Raw genomic sequence first — 21,920 nt, forward strand, 5'->3', positions numbered from 1 at the left:
GGCAGTCTGTTGGATGGGCAAAGGTTGGCAGTGTGAAGGGGAAGATTACTTTTTGGGCCTCATGGTCTGGCAGGATTCTGTCCCCTATTCCGAAGCCCTACATAAAAGACAAGACCACAAGATATAGGAGCAGAGTTAGGCCATTTGATCTAGCGAATCTGCTCCACCACGCAAATATGGCTGATATGTTTCTCAGCCCCATTTACCTATGTTCTCCCCATAACCTTTAATTCCCTTACTAATCAAGAACTTATCTATCTCCGTCTTAAGTAGACTCAATGATTTGGCCATCACAGCCTTCTCTGGCAGAGTTCCAGATTTGCCATCCTCTGATTGAAGAAACTCCTTGTCATCTCAGTTCTAAAGGATTGCCCCTTCACTCTGAGGCTGTACACTTGAGTCCTACTCTCCTATTAGTGGAAACATGTTCCTCACATCCACTCTCTCCAGGCCTCTCAATATTATGTAAGTTTCAAAGTGATACACCACATGTCCTTTTAAACTCCATTGTATACAGATCCAGAGACCCCACTGTCTCCGACAAGTGACAATCTAATCACCGCCACTTGTAATTCAATCGTGTTACCATTGTCACTTGTAATTCAATCATGTTACCATCACTGAATCCTTTACAATCAACATCCTGAGGGTTATTATTGACCAGAAACTCAACTGGACTCACCACATAAACACAGTGGCTCCAAGAGCATATCAGGGGCTAGGAATATAGCAGCGAGCAGTCACCTCCTGACTCCCCATACTCTGTCGATCCACAGGATCATTCTTGTAAATCTTCTCTGGACTGCCTCCAAGGCTAGCATATCTTTCCCTAGATATGGGGCCCAAAGTTGCTCACAGTATTCTAAATACTGTCTGACCTGAGCCTTGTACAGCCTCAGCAGTACGGCTTTGCTCTCGTATTCTAGCCCTCTCCAATTGAATGCTTACGTTGCATTTGCCTTCCTAACTGCCAACTGAACCTGCTTATTAATCTTAAGAGAATCTTGAACTAGGACTGCTGGTCCCTTTGTGCTTCAGATTTCCAAAACCTTTCCCAGTTTAAAAAATAGTCTATGCCTTTACACTTTCTACTAAAGTGTATAACCCCACACTTTCCCACATTGTATTTTTTCTGCCACTTCTTTACCTACTTTCCTAGCCTGTCAAAGTCCTTCTCGAGCCTCCTCAACACAGCCTGTTCCTCCATCTACCTTTGTGTTAACTGCAATATCCAGATTGTTAATATGCAACATGAATGGATGTGGTCTCAAAACTGACTGCTGTGGAAGTCCACCACAGTCACTAGCTGCCATCCTGAAAAAGGACTGTTTATCCCCACTCTGCCTTCTGCCAATCCTCTATTCATGCCAGTACCTTGCCCCTAACGGGATTTTACCTTATTGAGCAGCCTCCTATTGTGGCACCTTGTCAAACGCCTCTGAGCAATCTAGATAGATCACATCTCCTAGCTCTGCTAAATCTAACTTGCTCATTTTCTCCTTGAAGAATTGTATCAACTCCCTACACAATTAGTTTAAAGTCCTTGTGACTGGAGTTCTTCAGAATAGTGCCTTGGGCCCAACCATCTTCGGCTGTTTAAACAGTAACCTTCTCTCCATTATAAAGTCAGAAGTAGGGACATTCGCTAATGATTGCGCAATGTTCAGTATCATTCACGACGACTCAGATATTGAAGTAGTCCATGTTCAAATACAACAAGATCTGGACAGTATCCAGGTTTGGGCCGATAAATAACAAGTAACATTCATGCCACACAAATGCAGGCTATCACTCTCTCCAACAAGTGACAATCTAATCACCGCCACAGTCATGTCACCATCACTGAATCCTCTACAATCAACATCCTGAAAGTTACCATTGACCAGAAACTCCGCTGGACTCACCACATAAGCACAGTGGCTCCAAGAACATATTAGGGGCTAGGAATACAGCAGTGAGCAGTCACCTCCTGACTCCCCATACTCTGTTGATTGTCTACAAGGCACAAGTTGGGAGTGTGATAGAATACTCCCCACTTACTTAGATGGGTGTAGCTCCAACAGTACTCAAGATGGTTGGCCACATCCAGGACAAAGTAGCCCAGTTGATTGACACTACATCCACTCCATCCACCACCATCACCCAGTAGCAGTAGTGTGCACTATCTACAAGATACATTGCAGAAATCCACCAAAGATCCACAAACAGCACCTTCCAAACCCATGACCACTTCCACCTAGAAGTACAACGGAGCAGATACATTGGATCACCACCAACTTCATGTTCCTCTTCAAGCCACACGCCATTCTGAACTTGGAAATATATTAATGTTCCTTCACTATCGCTGGGTCAAAATCCTGGAATTCCCTCCCTAACAGCATTGTAGGTCAACTCACAGGAGATGGACTACAGCAGTTGAAGAAGGTAGCTCATCGCCACCTTTTCAAGGCCAGCCAGCAATGCCCGCATCCCAAAAATGAATTTTAAAGAGCTTTGATTTAACTCAATTTGCACAGTTGGTTTGTCTACCTTACCCTTTGTGTTCTGGCCACTCAGATACAAAGCTTTTAGATTTGTTCTATTATTGAATTTCCCAAGACTTATGGTTTTTTTGGTGCGATATGAGCTGCACACATTTTGTCTCTTTTTATTCTCTGCTAACAATCTACCACATCAGTAACCATTTTAAAACTTTGCAGGCAACTGATTCCACTCACCCCCGCCCTGCAAACCACCTTTATCGGAACAGCTCCCTCCTTCCTCAGTATAGGTTCCAATGTCCTCTGAATTTAAACCCATTTCTCCTAAATCTTTGAACAACATATTTAATCTTGTTCATCCTGTGCCAATTAGCTCGTGGCTGATGCAGTAATGTGGCGATTATTACCTTTTCGGTATTTCTTTTTAATTTAGCCTCTAGCTGCTCATATTTTCTCACCAGAATCACTTTCTACATATATCATTGGTACCTATGTAGATTACAACAACTGGATCTTTGTCTTCCCGCTCCAAGTTCCTCTGTAGCCCAGGTGAGATATCCTGAACCTGGGCACCATTCGTTCGGCACAGCTTTTGAGACTCTTGATCCTGGCCACAGAGAACAGTGTCTTTTCCTCTGTTTATACAACCCCTAATTACAACTACATTTCTCTTTTCTCCCAGCTCTTGAATGGCTTTCTATACCAGAGTGCGATGGTCAGTTTGCACATCCTACTAACAGCTCCCACCCTCATCCACACAATGAGCAACAATCTGAAACCTATTAGACAAGCTCAGGGGTTGAGGTTTGTTCGGTACTGTGTCCTGTATCCCTCTACTAGCCTCGCTCATAATGACACCCTCCTGTCCCTGAACACTGACCGAATTTGAAGTAATTAATCAGACAGTATAACTGCCTCCTGACTCACAGCATCCAGGTTACTCTTCCTTGCCCTGATGTGTTGCAGTTTTTGAAGCTCAGACTCCAGCTCTTCCACTCTGAGCTGGAGTTCCTCAAGTGAACACTACTTGCCACAGATGTAATCACTATGAAGCACAATAGGTTCCACCAGCTCTCAAATCATATAGATACGATACATCACCCTAGACCTGCATCCCTATTTTATGTACAGAGGAACCTCGATTATTGGAATACCAATTACCTGAATATCGGATTATCAGAGTGAGATCTCGAGGCTCCTATAGAAACATTACATCAAAGAGGTGTTTCCAACACTGATCGCGCCTTTTGTTTACAATGATTAAAAACGAACTCTGCTTACTGAAATGCTGCGGAAGACAGCCCTGGACATTGATGGGAGTCCAGGGACCATCTCCAAATGACTGACCGCCCGTCCCCTCTCCCTCTCTCTCCCCACACTTTCCCTGGAGTTCTACACAGAGGTATTACCCTGACCCCGCCCCTTCCCCAGATAATCTCTCTGACATTGTCCTGTACAGGACAAGGTGGAACTTGACAAAACGTGGAGTAAAAAGTTGTGTGTGTGTGCGCTATTTGGAGACTCACCCTTCAAAGGCAGCAGCAGTCTTGCTGCTTGGAGGGGGAATGTGGGTGAGGGCGGAGGCAGGCTGGGTGGAGTTGGACAGGGGGGCGGGGTGGAGTTGGACAGGGGGGCAGGGTGGACAGAGTTGGGGATTTGGACATGGTCAGACAGGGGTCGGGGTAGATGGGGATGAAGCTGTGTTTAGGGGTGGGGGCAAAGTTGGACAGGGTTGGGGGGCAGACGGGTCATGGTGAACAGGGTTGGGGGTTCGGACAGGGGGCAGGGATGGATGAGTTGGACAGGGTTGGGGATGTCAGACGGGAGTGGGGTTTGGGGGTGCAGACGAGAGCGGGGTTGGCGAGGTCAGATGGGGGCGGGGTTGGGCAGGGTTAGGTGGGTAGATGGGGGGTGGGGGGAAGCGGATGCCAGGGACTCCCGCGCGGTGTGGTCCTGCCTAATGTTCTGAATGGGGAGCAGTCTGAGGAAGCACTCGCTGTGTCAACCCAATTGAACTGATGGGGGGTGGGGGGAAGTGGTGGGAAGCTTCAGCAATGCTGCAGGTCCCTTACACACAAGTGTGTGTCTGCTCAGAAACAAACCCTGAGACAGCGAAAGGGATCAAGGCAGGCGGAGCGAGGATAAGGGAAACTTCCAAAAACTCCGAGCCTCAGAAGAGAGGCTTTGAATCAATTAACCGAATAATCAATTATCTGAATTAAATAGTGCCCCTATCTCATTCGGATAATCGAGGTTCCTTTGTACTTAATTCTTAACTTGTTTTTTAGAAAATTCCTACTGGTTTTTTAGTTTGTAATCTGTAGACATTTCTCCTATTTGCCTTCAATCTGAAGTAATTTATAGATGATCAGATTAGCAGCTAAATTAGCAAATTACCAATCAATGAACATACAGTTTTCCAATTATGTCACTTTGTTTTGTGCTGGGCCCCTGATCCTGGACTTCAATTTATCCTGTTTTAAAACAAACCTAACAAACTCTGAGCCAAAAAATCAAGTGAAAAGCACCCCTTCCCCTCTGCACTGAATTCTTGAGCTGCCTCCAAAGTCCCAAACTACACACTAACATGGGTTGTGCCTCATTCTGGATATGATCTCTCCTTCCTGACCATGAGAAGCTAATTGATACAAAAAAGGCATTCTTCCTGCTCTCTACTGCAATTGTCACTTTCCTGCCCTGTTCACCCAGCACCCCAATCTGCACACACTTCTTGTGTCATAGAAGCATGGAAAATAGGAGTTGGCATGGGTTATTCAGCCTTTCAAGTCATGCCAGTCTGGATTTAATGTTGTCAGGACCCCATTACAATATGCTTGTGTTGGGGAGGACCTATAGTCCCAGTAGTGGCCTCTTCTCCCACTGGTGAGTGGCCAGGCACCTCTTAGATTATAATGGATTTCCCTGTTCAAGAAAATTACTGGACTATTAGTTGCCACCCCCAGTCAAAATTCAGCCTATATTGTCCACTGTCAATTATAAGAAATACCCACTTGGCTGAAATCTTCATCTGGGTGTTCATAAGAAAATGAGAAATTGCTGGTCTAAATTTCTTGTCTTTCACTCCATAGTTCGAGGTTATCTGCCTGCCGATCGGGAGATGAGAGGGAATTTGATGGACACAAATGCAGAACAAGACTTAATCCGTGAGCTGAGCCAGCGGAAACAGAACTTGCTGCTCGAACTGCGTAACTATGAGGAAAATTCAAAGGTAGCTGGGATGTTAAACCATGTAGTTATTGATACTGATACCAGTTATCATTAGCTGAAAACATTCTCAAAACTGTTATGAAATATAAGAATCAACACACTGACCACATTTTTTTAATATGGTCAATCAACTGGTTTGCTCAAATAAGTTTTCTTTCTCTGACTTTCTTGCCTTTTATCCCTGTTCTACCAAGTACAATGTGTCTAACTCATGCTTTACTTTGATTAGATGTGCTAGATGAAACAGTGTAAAGTGAAATTTAGGTCCTCCTGTGCTTTGCTAGGGACTACTTCTGAGGGTCACATACAAGAAGCAATACTTTGGCATGGCAAAATGTCTGACAAAACAGAAAGCATTAAGTAGGTGGCTGATGAACAAGGGATGTGTTACATAGCTAACCAAATGTGTACATGTTGTATTTGTGTCAGGTTGCCTTGAATGCCCTTGGTGGTGAAGGAGATGGACAGATAGGTATTATTCCAGCCAATACACAACTGCAAACAAGCCTTTCTGTCAATGTAGACACTGCCAACCAAAGTCCTCATGTAGAGCTGAGCATTTCTACATCCAATGGTGAGTCTGCCTTGCTTTGAGACACTTGAAGCTGCAGACAGCAGGAAAATATCAATGAAGAGGGTGCCTATTTGACATTGCATTGAATGTATATGCGTTTTTGGCTTCTATTAAATTTTAAAAGTTAAATTGTGACTATTTAATATTGCATTAATCCATCATTTTGTATATTTACATGATCATAACTTTTGAATCTGCTGTTTGGTTGAATCTGAAAGTTTTGACTTGCAAGATCAGTGGCAATCAGAGAACGTTAATTGTATTCTAATGAAAGCATTATTTCTGATATCACTATTTTAAGGAAGAGGATTGGTGTTTTGCCAGTATCTTAGCAAACAGCTTTTCCTCAACTCCAACACTAGAAAAAAAACTGATTATTGCAAAGTGCCAGTGTGATTTTACCTTTTTGCACTGTTTATTGAAGCATATTTGTGATTTTTTCAAACGGAACTCCTGTAACTTATTCAAAAGTTAATGAACTCCTTGGACAACATGCGGTGGTGTGCTGAAGCATCTCCTGTACTTAGAAAACCTGACTTCTGCCCTTATATCCACCAGGCTATTTTTCTCACCTCCTTCCAGTTAAATACAGTGACCTTTTTCGATCTAATTGCTCCCTCATATTATAAAAGTATGTGTTTTTATATAGATACCATCATTCGGGCTGTGCTTATCTTTGCTGAGGGTATATTTGATGGAGAGTCTCATGTGGTTCATCCCAGTGCACACAATCTCTCAGGACAAATCTTTGTCCCCATCACTCCACCCAAAGATATTCCAGTGGATCTTCACATCAAGGCTTATGTGGGCTACAGAAACAGGTGAGCAGTGGGGCAGTAGGATTTAGGTCTGGTTGTGCCCTTCATAAATGGCATAATCTGTAAATTACAAATGTTTTTACTTCAATACAGCTTAGAGCCAACTTATTAGAGATCGAAAACCAAAGAACTGCGGATGCTAGAAATCAAAAATAAAATCAGAAATTGCTGGAAAAATTCAGCAAGACTGGCAGCATCTTTGGAGAGAGAACAGAGTTTGTGTATCGGGTCCAGTGACCCTTCTTCAGGAACCCAGTTCTGAAGAAGGGTCACTGGATCTGAAATTTCAACTCTGCTTTGTCTCCACAGATGCTGCTAGATTTGCAGAGTTTTTCCAGAAATTTCTGATTTTGTTTCAATAGATGCCACCATTAGGAAGGGTTTAGAGGGATATGGACCAAGGGCAGGTGAATGGGACTAGGTTAGGCTAGGATATCTGGTCGGCATGGATGAGTTGGACAGAAGGGTCTGTTTCCGTGCTATACATCTCTATAACTCTGTATAACTCTATTCGTAGATGTGAAAATTACAGAGCAATGGAATGGCATGGGATGCAATGAGCCTGTCTAATGTAGTTTGTCAAGTCTTTGTTGTTGTGCGTTGTGGAGGCAAATATTTACTCTCCATTGTACTATAAAGCGATAATATGTATATTCTTTTCCTCCAATCTGTTTTCAAGGGAAAATGCGAGGCATAAGACACAAATATAACTGTCCACTATTGGAGAGGGAGGCTACACAAATCTGTTGTAACTTGGGACCGTACATATGCAGATATTTATTGAGGAAATATGTCAGTTTGGTTCAGTTCAATCTGAGTTGAAAGGATAAATTTAAAGCTGTACCACATTGATATTTCAGTACACACTGAAGAAGTTTTGTATTGTTAGAAATTCTGTCTTTTGGACAAAATATTAAACCAAGGCCTGTCTACCTTTTTAGTCTGTGGCACTGCTCAAAATTGTATCAAAACAAATGAACTTTTAACTTCTATGTTCCTATTAAAAGGGAGTTTGCTATTTGGCTTGGAGTAAGGTCATTAACTGGAAAGGAGAGAGGGTAATGATTTGAGAGCAAAAGGATGGATCACCATGGTAACGACCTAATCCTGCTCCTATAGTACATATTTATTTGTGCTGTTGGAGAGTTTTTGTGTGGAATATCAATAATGTTTATTAGCATGACTGTTATTGTAATTCACACATTTATTATGAATATTGTATGTTTCTAAGATGTATATAAAGGGGTTTACTTTAATTATAACAAATTTCCTTAATTGTTATTATAGACCTACCCGACACTGCAGGTAGATGCATTACTGTCTCACCTAAAGGAAGGCAGCCAGTAATGTTTAAGTAGTAACAGTTTCAATTTTTCTGTAAGTCTGTAAAGTACAGGACATTAGTTAGTAACCTGTGAGAACTTGTACTGTAAAAATCAGCTCTGAGAGAGCCTAGTCAATCAAATAAGAAAGTGTGGCTGTAAAATTATGTTGTTGAACTATAGAAGCAGAAGAAATGTGGAGTTCTGTAAATGAAATTGGATGTATTGTGATATTTTTACTCAGCATGCAGTTCCACGTGTTCGAGCTGACAAGGCAACTACCTCGATTCTCAATGTATGCCCGACAGACTCCAGGGCCTGCTTCTGAACCTCAGAGTTATGTCACCTTCACAGTCAGTGATCGTGTGCAGAGGGTGAGTTTGAGCGCTTCTTTATCACTAGCTACATCTCATAATTGGTTTCTAAATCAAAAATAATAAACCAACATGAAAGGCCACAGAGTATAGTACAAGGTAGAAGTAAAGCTCAAAGGCATTAAAATAACCTAGGGCATAATGATTAAGTTTTGCCAAGCATATAATTTTGGATGCTATAGGAGCAAGTAAAACAACTGAATATTGCCAAGATTTAAAATCCTTGCAAAAAATAAATTGTGGATCCATCAGAATGGACAAGTGGTTTGTGATGAATGAAAACTCAAGTTGAAGAGCACAATTCAAAGATCGAGTTGGTCGGGACTCTGAAGAGGCTGAAAGTGTGATTAGGACATGCCCTCACTTTAAAACAGTGTAATGAACACATGCATGCATGCACACTTCACGTGCGCACACCTCATACACACCTCCCCCCTGACACACACACACACACACCCATGCACACCTAACCCCACACATACACCTGTCTCCACACACACGTTCCTCCCATACCCCCACATACACATTCACCCAACACACACATCCCCCCCCACACACACATTCCCCTCCCATGCATACATCCCCTCCCACACACACACACACATACCCGCCCACTGCATTCACCTTCATGGATTGCTCCCATCCTCATCTTCTCATCTTTGGTTGCAGTTTTCCATTGTAGGCCTGCCCACATTACAGTGAACCAGATGTTCGATGATGCCTGTTGGCAGGCAAGAAACCGAGGAAGAAAATGCAAATGCAGCCCCACTGTTAAATTCAGCAGACCTTAATATTACCCACATTTCTGCTGCTACCCTTAGGGTATCCTAAGTGATTTCTAGAAAAGGCCATGCTTTATTTTGTTTCAGTGAAGAAGGTAGGGAGTATGATACATGTAAGAAATTGTGATTTTCAAAATACCTTTAATGCAGTACCACAAAGTAGACAAATGATTACCATCAGGATAAGTGGAGTCAGGGAGAGATGACAAAATGGATATCAAGCTGACTATAAAATGAAAACTGAAAGTAAGATTTAAAAGTAGCTGGCTGACACAAAACTGAGAAATGTTGAAATTCATGAAGACATTAAACTTAATGGATGAATGGGTGCATAATTGGCAAATGACCTTCAATGTAGATAAATGAGAGTTGGGGACTTTTGGTAAGAATAAAATAGTAACCAGTGTTCTGTCTAAGCTCTAGCACAGCCATTCCAAATTTCACATGCCACACTCGGACGTACCCAGGGCATCTCTGCAGGGGTTCCTCAGGGTAATGTCCTAGGCCCAATCATCTTTAACTGCTTTATCAATGACCTTCCCTCTATCATAATGTCAGAAATGACATGTTCACTGATAACGTAATGTTCAGAAGAATTAATGATTCCTCAGATATTGAAGCAGTCCACCTCCGAGATGTGAAAAATATCCAGGTTAGGGTTGAAAAGTGGCAAATACCATTCACACCAAGCAAGTGCTTCGCAATGACAATCTCCAACAAGAGAAATCTAACCATTGTCCTTATTGGTATTATAGTCTCTGAAAATCCCACTATCAACATCCTGGGGGCTACCATTGACCATAAAACTGACCAGACTAGCCATATAAATACTGTGGTACAAGAGCAGGTTAAATGCTAGGAACCTTGCAGTGAGTAACTTAACTCCTGACTTCCAAAAGCCTGTCCGCCCTCTATAAGGCTCAAGTTAGGAGTGTAATGGAATGACTCCCACTTGCCTGGATGAATGTAATTTCAACATCACCCAAGAAACTTGACATCTTTCAAGGTAGAGCAGCCTGCTTCATGCCATCACCGACAAATATTTACTCCTTCCACCATTAACAAACACCAGCAGTAGTGTATACCATCTACAAAATGCAAAAGATTCATCAAGGCTTCTTTAGACAGCACCTTCGAAATCTGCATCAGCTTGCATCTAGAAGGGCAAGGACAGAAAATCCTCTGGAAAATCACCATCTGCAACTTCCTCTCCAAAGCACTTATCAATCTGACTTAGAAATATATCACCATTCATTTAGCATCAGGGAGTCAAAATCCTGGAAATCATTCCCTCCTAGCATTGTGGATCTGCTTACAGCAAATAGACTTTAACAGTTCAAGAAGGAAACTCCTTCTGAAGGGCAATTAGGGATGGGCATAGTGCCTACATCCCATGAGTGAATTTAAAAAAAAGGTTTTGCCTCATGGGTTTCTAAATGAGGTTTTGAAGTTAAAGGATCTAGGGATGACAGTGCAGATTATTGGAGCTATAAAATAAACTCAGAATCATTTCTTGAGGATAAAATTTAAAAGCCAAGAAGTTATGTGAAAGTTAGAATTAACTTTAGTGGTACTACTCTTACAGTAGTCAATGCCACCCTTGGACAACTATCTGTGGAGTTTGCACATTCTTCCTGTGTCTACGCGGGTTTCCTCTGCGTGCTCTAGTTTCTTCCCACAGTCCAAAGATGTGCGGGTTAGGTGGATTGGCCATGCTAAATTGCCCATAGTGTCCAGGGATGTGCAGGATAGCTGGGTTAGCCATGGGAAATGCAGGGTTATAGGGATAGGGTAGGAGGGGTGTGATGCTCTTCAGAGGGTCGGTGTAGACTTGATGGGCCAAATAGTCTGCTTCCATACTGTAGGGATTCTATGAGTATTGTGCACAATTCTTATTTCTATATTTTTAAATGTATATAAAGGACCAAGAGAACATAGAAAACAAATTCATGAAGACAATGCCAAAGCTGAATGCATATACTTATCAGGAAAGGCTGAACACACTGTAATGCTTTTGCTAACTAAAGAAGAGGGATTACCTGATAGAGATCTTTGAGGTTTATTAGGAGAAATGTTTCCATGTTAGTTAATAAATTTAAATATAAGATAGCTATTAAATAATAGGAAAAGATAACATCTAATGGGTAGAATGTACTGAAATAATTAGCTAATTATAGTCACCTCTCTGTAGTAGCCACCATTTCATGTAACCTTATCCTTTGAAACACGTTACTCTCAATGACAGTCAATCTTGGAAGAAGAAGGATGTTTGCTACAGAGTCAGAGCATGAAACAAGAGCAGAAAGATAGAAAGGCTGCAAAAATAATAGTGAAGGCAGTGAAAAATCAAGGAAGTGGAAAAGGGAAAATAAGACACTAAGTGAGAAACAGCTCTTTAAAAAATTCCAAAATTATATCAAAAGTCAGTTATTGATCAGTCCTTTGATCAATTTGTGGTTGATGAGTAGTTGCATGACTTTTTTAGCTTTCTTCTCACTCTTCCATCTTTGGCTTTCATCATCTGCCTACTTTAAAGCTAACTGTACTTTGGTCATATGGGCTCACCATCTTGTATAGCATGGTCAACACTCTTCCTGGCCACTGAACTCAAAACCAATGTTCTTCAAGTCAGCTTTCAGGGTATCTTTAAACAATTCCATTGGCACCTTGGTATCACCTTCATGCCCACTTAATTAAAATACTGACGCCTTGTGGCATTTGGGTAAGCAACAGGACTATCACTCTGAATTTAATGCCCACTGTCGCCAGCAAACCAGCTATTGGGGTGCCTGTTAAATTCAGTCCAGTGCATCTGTCTGGTACTTTAGTTTTATTTGGGGAGACAGTGGCTTAGTGGTAATGCCACTGGAATAGTAATCTAAAGCCCACAGTGTTTATCACTATTGCCTCACACTGCCAGAGACCCGGGATCAATTCCCGCCTCTGTGTGGAGTTTGCACATTCTCCCCGTGTCTGCGTGGCTTTCCTCCGGGTGCTCTGGTTTTCTCCCACAGTCCAAAAATGTGCAGGCTAGGTGAATTGGCCACGCTAAATTGCCCGTAGTGTTAGGTGAAGGGGTAAATGTAGGGGAATGGATCTGGGTGGGTTGCTCTTCGGAGGGTCAGTGTGGACTGTTGGGCCGAAGGGCCTGTTTCCACACTAAGTAATCTAATGTAAAATAAAATTCTGATGGAATGAGTTTGAATTTCAGTATGGTAGCTGATGAAGTTTGAATTTGATTTAAAAAAAATCTAGCCCAGTGGGAATCACTGTCAATTGTTGTATAAACCTATCTAGATCACTTTAGGAAAGAAAATTTGCCATCCTTATCCAGTCTGGTCGACATGTGATTCCAGATCCACAGCAATGTTGTTGGCCTTAAATTGCAATCTGGGCAACTAGGGGTGGACAATAAATGCTTGCCCAGCCACCAACACCCATATCCTATGAATGAATAAAACAAATCTTCGAGACAGAATTAAAATTAAGCAGATGGCTGAATGATGAGACATAGGTGTCTGTTATAGTGGTTTTAGATGTGTGTTGAGAGCTGGTTGATGCTGAGTTAACACTTCCTCTTTAATCTGAATGAACCTGATTATAGGAACTGAGCATGTATTTCTTCTGTAATATGTTGAGAGCTGTCTGGTTATGTTTACCCCTCTGTCTCATTTACTATGCTCTTTACAGGTTGTGATGTGGATGAATCAGAACTTTCTCGTACCTGAAGATATTGAATGTCCCAGCATGCCATTGGATATCTGTTTCACATCTCTAAGAGATGGTGGACAGCTGAGGATTAAAATGAATGCAAGTGGAGAGGTAAGATAAATTTATTTGACAAACAATACCACAGACCTGTAGAAATTCACAACAGAGAAGAATGCCACTGTGACCATGTTTATGGACTGTCATGCTAGAGTAAACCAAACTAGTGTCACAGCTTTGTTTTGCCTCCACAGTTTCATGTCTTCCTCGACTTCAAATGTCTGTTTGTCTCTTAAAAGGTGCAATGGTGTTTGCTTCACTTGTATCTTGTGACAAAACATTATGCTGACTTAATTTCCTTGGTGTAGTTTTTTATAGTAACAATCTTCCTAACTGGCTTATCTATCAGAGAAGGTAATCTTCTCTTATTTATACCGTTACGTTTTTAAAGAATTATAAGAACCATTATTGAATGTTATTTTATCTAATCATTGCACCATTTGAAGATCACCCAAGTATCTGAATTGTCTTCAATTAATTGTAATTTATCACCTCTGGTGCTGTTTTGATGAGTCTCAACAGCTTATAGCATTTATCTCTTTTGATTCCCCAGAACTGTACACATAGCTCGACTGTTGCCGAGATGTTATTAGATTTCCTATTGACAGGAAAAGAAATCTCTTTTCAGGGTCCCTTTTCAGCCAGCCTTGATTCTCTGATCAATATAACATGCTACTCTTCTTCACTGCTAAATAGGCCTTATACAGGAAAACCTCCCCATGATTGTTGTTTGCTATGATTGTCAGTGATGTTTAGGTGAGAATGGATGGAGGAGCCTAGAACTGTGGTTTCACACCAGCATGGACTGATTGGGTTAAATGACCTATTTCTTTGCTGCATGTATTAACAAAATCCTATGAAATGTTTAAATAACTCCTCACAACAGGTCTAAACTTATTAGGTGAAAGTGAGGACTGAAGATGTTAGAGATCAGAGTCGAGAGTGTGGTGCTAGAAAAGCACAGTAGGTAATGCAGCATCCGAGAATTCTCCTGCTCTTCGGATGTTGCCTGACCTGCTATGCTTTTCCAGCACCACACTCTCGAGGTCTAGATTTTTGTAGGTTGTCCAGCTTTCTTCATTAGTGTTGTCCAATATGGCATTCTTTTGATTAGATAAGGAGGGTGGGCAATGCTATGATCCTGTGTCAGTTTTCTGCCTGGAGTTCAATACTACCCAATTCAAAGAGTTTTGGAATGGCAAAACCTACCTGCTATTTCAGTTACTCAGGACGGAGTGTAGTAGAAGTGTGTTTATTCCAAAATGTGAGGAGCCCTCAGTTTGTGGGGAGCATGTAACTAGAAGTTTGTGGGTTTATAGTTTACTCTTAAAGTATTAAACATATAATCTAGACTGATGTATCAGTGAGTATGTAAAACATTCTGCAGAGCGTTTGAATAAATGCATGGGACTTTGCATGGTTAACACTTAGTAGTCATTAAGACATAAAGCATGTGCTCTGCTAATTTTTTTATTGCTGATTGCATGCCATATTTCTTTACATTACAAGAGGGACTATATTTTGAAAGTATACATTAGAAAAAAAATCTTTATTGTAAAGTGCCATTAGATGTCATAAGGTTATGAAAGATACCACATTAATGCAAGTTTTTAATTTTCTTTATTTGGAAAAGTTAACCCTTGTGAATTTACTCATGACCTCAAAGGATTTAGAGAAAATCTCTCCATAGGAAAAGTTCTCTATCTTTCTTATCCTATCAGTGTTATTTAAATTCAAAGCTTTTTTTTTGCAGAAATCATCAAATGTGCTTAAAGGAGTAGTTGAGTTTCAACTGTAAATATCAATGTCAGTATTCTCTTATAAATCATAAGTGTTTCATCGAAACATTGAAAACTGGAGCAGGGTTAGACCATTTGGTCATTCAAGCCTACTCCACCATTTATTATGATCATGGTTCATCATCCAACTCGATAGCCTGTTCTTGCTTTTTCTCCGTATCCTTTGATCCCTTTAGCCCCAAGTGCTTTTTCCAACTACTTCTTGAAACCATCCAATGTCTTGGCCTTGCTGCTTTCTGTGGTAGCGAATTTTACAGCCTCACTGTTCTCTGAAAAGAAATTTCTCCTTATTGCAGTTCTAAATGGTTTACCCATATCCTTAGACCGTGACACCCTGATCCTGGACTTCCCTGTCATCAGGAACATTCTTCCTGAATCTAGCCTGTCTAGTCTTATTAGAATTTTATACTTTTTTGTGAGATTCCTCCTTGTTCTTCTGAATGCTAGTGAATGTACTCCTAACCAATTCAACCTCTCTTTGTGCATCCATCCTGCATTCCCAGATTCAAACTGGTAAACTTTTGCTTCAGTCCGTCTACAGCAAGAACATTCACTGACATAAAAGGGAGACCAAAAGTACACATGGTATTACAATATGATTGCAGCAAGACATCACTGCTGCTGTACCCAAATCCTCTTGATATGAAAGTCAACGTCATTTGCGTTTTTGACTGCCTGCTGCAACTGCATGCCTCCCTTCAGTGACTGGTGTACAAAGACATCCAGATCTCATTGCCTGTGCCCCCCCTCTCAATTTATAGTCATTCATAAAATAATACACCTTTCTGTTTTTGCTCCCAAAGTGAACGGCCTCACACTTATCAACATTATGTTCAGGATAATGATTTACTTCAAATCAAACTCTAAGCAATCTTTTACCAATTATTCTTGCAATATTTTTATTTCCAAGGGTTTTTCAGCACATTGATACTTCATAATATGCTTATCGGTCCATTGTGGGCTGTCAATTTATTCTGCTTGCAAACATTTTCTGTTATTAAGGAGCTGTTTATTCCAACATGACTAGTGGGATGAGAATGGGAGAAAAAGGATAATCATCGACAGTAAGAAAACTAGCATTTACACCATGATACAGACAAAATCCATTATCCTGTTGAGAATTTATATGCCATAATGTGGAACCTTTCTCTTTATGACACTTGTGAAGCTCTTGAATGATTTTTCTCAATCTTTACACTGTGAACCAGCTGTAATTATTGAACATTGATTGAAGCTGTCCAGTCTATGCTGTCCAACAGTCAGTCAAGAATTGGTATCAATTTCAAAGGCAAATGCGACACCATTTGTCTGCATTTGCTGCATTCATTAGGTTTTGAAATATCTGTAATTTGTCAATTTTACTCTCTTGCACTGGCAGTTCAAATATTCATATTCTTCAAGAAACAATCAAGATTCATTTTGTAAGTCAGATTTTTTTTATCACTGTGCCTACCAGCAACCTAGTTGTTATGGACTACAGGTAATGTTATTTGATAACAAAAGGAATTAACTTATCTTAACATTGTAAAACCCAATAATGAAGCTACACTTGAACCATTGCATGTGAATTTATGCACCATTAAATGTAGATTGCTACATTAGGAAAATCAGCAGGAATGATCCCAGCATTTAGCATGCTCAGTTACAAGGATAAGTTTACATAATTTACCGACTTGCTTAAGAAAGACAGATTGAGAGGGACCATAAGCCTTTTTAAAAAAAACTTTTCCTGGTCTCTCTCATTTTTCTCCCACCTTCTTCTCTAGAAGACATTTTCAATTGTCTGATGCTTTCTGAGACTTTGCCGAAGTGTGAACCAGGTTGTTAGTTTTGACGGCTGTGCTTCTTCATAGGGCATCACAATGAACATGCATCTGACCCTGTCCATGCAAATGAACACCTCAAAATAAAGGTCAGGATTGAGGAACTTAACTAAATTTATCTTGTCTATGTTGAAGCTCAGTTTTAGCACTACTTTTGAGTCCCTGTGGCAGGTTAATTCACCAAATTTTGCTGAGCTTAATCTGGTGACCATCCAGTTTAAATTTTTGATTTGTTATTCTAAGACTATGCCCACTAGTCCTAGACTCTCATTGGAAGGGGAATATCCTAACAGCATTCACTCTGTCAAACCCCTTATGAATCTTATGTTTCAATGAGACCACCTCCCTTTACTCGAAACTCCAATGAGTAGAATCCCAACCTGTTTAGCCTTTGCTCATAAGATAATCCCTCAATATGGGGATCATCCTTGTAAATCTTCTCTGAACAGCCTCCAATGAAATAACATTTTTCCTGAAAAAGATAAAAATTGCTCAGACTGCTCCAGATGTAGTCTCACCAGCATCTGGTAAAGTTGTGATAAGACCTCCCTACAGTACTCCAATCCCCTTGAAATAAGGGCCAACATTCCATTAGCCTTTTTGATTACCTGCTGCATAGGTATACTAGCTCTCTGTATTCAAGCACAAATACATCCAAATCCCTTTGTGTTGCAGCTTTTTGCAGTTTTTCTCCATTTAAATAGTATTCTGTTTTTTTGTTCTCCCTTCCAAACTGAACATCACATTTTCCCACATTATACTCCACTGCCAACTTTTACTCACTTTTTTAACCTCCCAGTATCTTTTAACTGTTGGATCTCACCCACAACCTGCCTTTTTGTGTTGTCTGCAAATTTGACTATGGTTACATTTGCTTCTTTCCACTAAGTTATTGATATATATTGCAAATAGTTGTGGTCCCAGCACTGACCCCTGTGTACCTCTTCCACCCCCCCAACAGTTTAATGTTGCCAACCTAGAAGAGGACTCCATATCTCCTCTGACTGTTTTATGTCCATTAGCTAATTCTCTATCCACATTAATATACTACCCCCAATACCATTGAGTGTTATCCTATGACTTAACCTTTCGTTAAAGACATTGTCAAGTGCCTTCTGGAAATCGAAATACACCACACTTGCTGGTTCCCTTCTATCTATTCTGAATGAGACTTCCTCAAAAAACTTGAATATTAGACATGATTTCCCTTTCCCGACACTGCTTGATTAGATTATATTTTTTCCAAATATGTTGCCAGTACTTCCTTAATAATTGATTCCAACACTTTTATCAATAGTAGATGTTAGGCTAACCAGTCTGTGCCTCCCTTTTGAAACGTGGTATCACGTTGGCAGTTTTCCAATTTTCTAGTACTTACCAGAATCCAAGTATTTTTAGAAAATTACAATCAATGCATCTACTAGATCTGTAGCTGCTTAATTTAGGATCCTAGGATGCATGTTATAAGGGCCAGGGAGCTTTTCTGTCTTTAGATCCATTAGTTTGTTTGAATACGACTTCTCTGGTGGTGGTATGTAATTTCTCCCGTGTTCTTTAGAATTAATGGGATGTTTGAAGTATCTTCAACTGTAAAAACTGGTGCGAAATAACTTTTAAACTCCTCTGCTATTTCCCTGTTCCCCAAAACGATCTCTCCAGATTCCTTTTCTAAGGGGCTAATGTTCACTTTATTCTCTTCCTCTTAAAAATATATTTTTATGTATTTAAAGAAACTCTTATTGTTACTACTCATTAATTTGCCTTCATAATTTATTTTATGACTTTACTATCCTTTTAGTCTTCCTTTGGTAGCTTCTGAATTTATCCCAATTTTTAGGGCTGTCACTGACTTTTACCTCCTGATGTTTTTTCATTCAACTTTATACTCTTCTTAACTTCCTTGGTTAGCCATAGTTGGTTTATCCCTCTGTGAGAGGGATATATTTTTGCTGAAAGTCAGGAATTACCTCCTTATCTGCCACTGATTGCTTACTGTCATTCCGATATGTGTCCAGTCCACTTTAGCTAACTCTTATCCTCATTTCATTGTAATTCCCTTTATTTAATATTTGTTTCAAACTCAGTTACTCATTTTATACTCTATCATATTATTGATTAGATTAGATTCCATACAATGTGGAAACAGGCTTTTCGGCCCAACAAGTCCACACTGGCCCTCCGAAGAGTAACCCACCCATGACCCACTCCCTTTCCTATATTTACCCCTAACTAATGCGCCTAACACTATGGTTAATTTAACATGGCCAGTACACCTGATCTGCACATCTTTGGATTGTGGGAGGAAACTGGAGCACCCGGAAGAAACCCACACAAACAAGGGGAGAATGTGCAAAATCCACACAGTTGCCCGAGGCAGGAATCGAACCAGAGTCCCTGGCGCTGTGAGGCAGCAGTGCTAGCCACTGAGCCACCGTGCCACCCCATGTTATGATCACTACTTCTTAGGATATCTTTTATTGTCAGGTCATTTATTAAACTGCATCATTACCCATTACCAGATTCAAGATAGCATCTTCCCTGATTGACTCCATGACCTATTGCCCGAGGAAACTATCCTTAATGCACTGTGAATTTGTTGTCCTATCTACCCTTCCAATCAACATGAAGATTAAAATTCCCTATAACTATTGTTGTATTCTTCTTACATGCCCTGATTAGCTGTTGATTTACACCCTTTCCTACAGTGTAGCTACTGTTTGAAGGTCTATATATTACACCTATCAGTGGTTTCTTCCCTTGCTGTAATTTACCTCCACCCAACATCATCCAAGCCTAGATCATCTCTATCAGTTATCCTAATTTCATCTCAACAGTGTTACCCCATCACCTTTTCCTTCCCTCCTCTCTTTCGAAAAGGTCAAATATTCCTGCATGATGAGTTTCCAAATCTGATCTTGTATCTATGCTTCTATAATGGCTACAAGATCACTCCATTTACATGGATTTACCCTGTCAATTCATCTGCTTATTCTGAATGCTCTCTGTGTTAAGATGCAGAATTGTCTTTTTGCATTTTTAATCATCCTAACTTTTGGTATTGTGGCCCTATTTTCCTCACACTCTTGATTAACCTGTCTACCATTTTCCATTTTATTGTTGTCCTTGTTTCACTTTGCATTGTCACCCTGCTTAGGTTCCCACATCCCTTCACTAATTTAGCTTAAACCTGCCGCACCCACATTAACAAATACTTGCCCTAGGATTTCAGTTCCCGTCCTACAAACGTGTGACAGTCCAGTTTGTACTGGCTTCTGGTTTGTACTGTACCTTGCCCAGAACCAGTTGCAATGTCCCAAGATAAAAACCAAAAGAACTGCAGATGCTGTAAGTCAGAAACAAAACAGAAGTTGTTGGAAAAGCTAAGCAGGTCTGGCGGCATCTGTGAAGAGAAATCAAAATTAATGTTTCAGGCCTGGTGATCTGAGGAAGAACTTGAAACATTTGATTTCTCTTCTCAAATGCTGCCAGCCCTGCTGAGGTTTTGCAGCAACTTTGTTTTTGTTTCCAATGTCTCAGGAATCTGATCATTACCTTTGATGACCTATCTTTCAAACTACTTCTTAACTCCTCATTCTACTTTTAGGACCTCATCTCTTTTTTAAAATTTAAGTCATTGGTACTGCAACCCCTGATTGTTCACACTTCCTTTCCAGAATGTTCTTTTGCAGCTCTGAGACATCCTTGACTGTAGCCCAAGGGAAGGAACATAGCATCCTAGAGTCTCGTTTGCAACCATAGAAGTGACTATCTATTCCTCCTACAATTGTTGCATTGCCACACTTTCTCCTCTCCCTCGCAGACCTGGAGATTTATTTAGCTGTACAGAGGAGTAAATTTGTACATATTGAAGCAGAGAGGATTAAAGAAAGCATACAAGAGGATTGTCAATTCTCTTGCAGTAAAGCTGGGATAATTGTAATACAAATAATGTGAAAACAGATTCAATAACAACTTTCAAAAGGAAATAAGACAAATAATTAAAGGAAGTAAATTGCAGGAGTCCAGGGAGAGAGCCAGGTAATGAAACTGAGTGCATTGCTCTTTCACAAAGCAAGCACAATAAGCTAAATGGCCTCCTTCTATGCTATAGTATTCTGTGTAAAATAAACTCCTCTGAAGGTTAATTAGTGTCTTATGAATTAACTTGTAAGAATCTGGTCAATGTTTAGATAAGACCAAGTTTGAAGGCAAACAGAATAACTACATTGTGAAGAAGGAATATTGTATGAAAGTGTTCAGTTTCATACTGGTCGCTCCTCAAGATGGGATTGATACATTTAGTCAAGGCTGAACATTATAATTTTTATTATTAACACGAGATCCTCCTTGTATCTTTGGCCTCTTGTAGTGGGATTTGTCCTCTTGTAGAATTCATTTGTAGTTGTTCATCTCACCAGGGAGATTATAATAGTTAGGTTGAGGGTGCAACTTTCTTTTGGAGGAGTGAACTTTCTTATTGTTGCACTTTAACTTTTTAGTGAACATTTGGAATTAATTCTTGTTAATTTTTTGTTACTGCTGCTGAGACAAAGCTTCAGATCTTCCCAGCAGAGGACTGGAGAGTGCTGTCATTGCAAGGGGGATTACATGAAATAACATGACTTTATTCCTTCCTACCTGATTTTGGAAGGTGCCTGCTTTTGATGATTTGACATTTGTTTCCAATGAACAGGTCACCATCAGAACAGAGGACATTGACCTTGCTGGTGAACTTATCCAATCCATGGCATCTTTCTTGGCCATTGAAGATCTCCAGGCAGAAGCAGACTTCCCAGCTTATTTTGAAGAGCTGCGTCAAATATTTGTTCAGGGAGGTGCAATGTTTATCCACTAACTTCCACATACAGACATGCCAACCAACATCATCAGGAGCGTTTGACATCATGGATCACTTTGTTAATATTTCACTAGGAAATTTTTTTTCATTTAAA

At 40.4% G+C, this 21,920-nt stretch overlaps 1 protein-coding gene across 1 annotated transcript in view; it reads left to right on the forward strand.

Annotated features, from left to right (window-relative positions):
• Window positions 1-21,920, forward strand: part of bbs2 (Bardet-Biedl syndrome 2) — a 75,920-nt gene that overhangs the window by 44,850 nt on the left and 9,150 nt on the right. Inside the window, exons 10-15 of the mRNA XM_072547690.1 lie at window positions 5,570-5,709; window positions 6,138-6,282; window positions 6,932-7,103; window positions 8,667-8,796; window positions 13,269-13,400; window positions 21,662-21,796. Coding sequence (XP_072403791.1) covers window positions 5,570-5,709; window positions 6,138-6,282; window positions 6,932-7,103; window positions 8,667-8,796; window positions 13,269-13,400; window positions 21,662-21,796 — 854 coding nt within the window. The remainder of the gene's footprint in view (window positions 1-5,569; window positions 5,710-6,137; window positions 6,283-6,931; window positions 7,104-8,666; window positions 8,797-13,268; window positions 13,401-21,661; window positions 21,797-21,920) is intronic.

The sequence above is a fragment of the Chiloscyllium punctatum genome, chromosome 26, assembly GCF_047496795.1.
Source record: "Chiloscyllium punctatum isolate Juve2018m chromosome 26, sChiPun1.3, whole genome shotgun sequence".
Taxonomy (NCBI): Eukaryota; Metazoa; Chordata; class Chondrichthyes; order Orectolobiformes; family Hemiscylliidae; genus Chiloscyllium; species Chiloscyllium punctatum.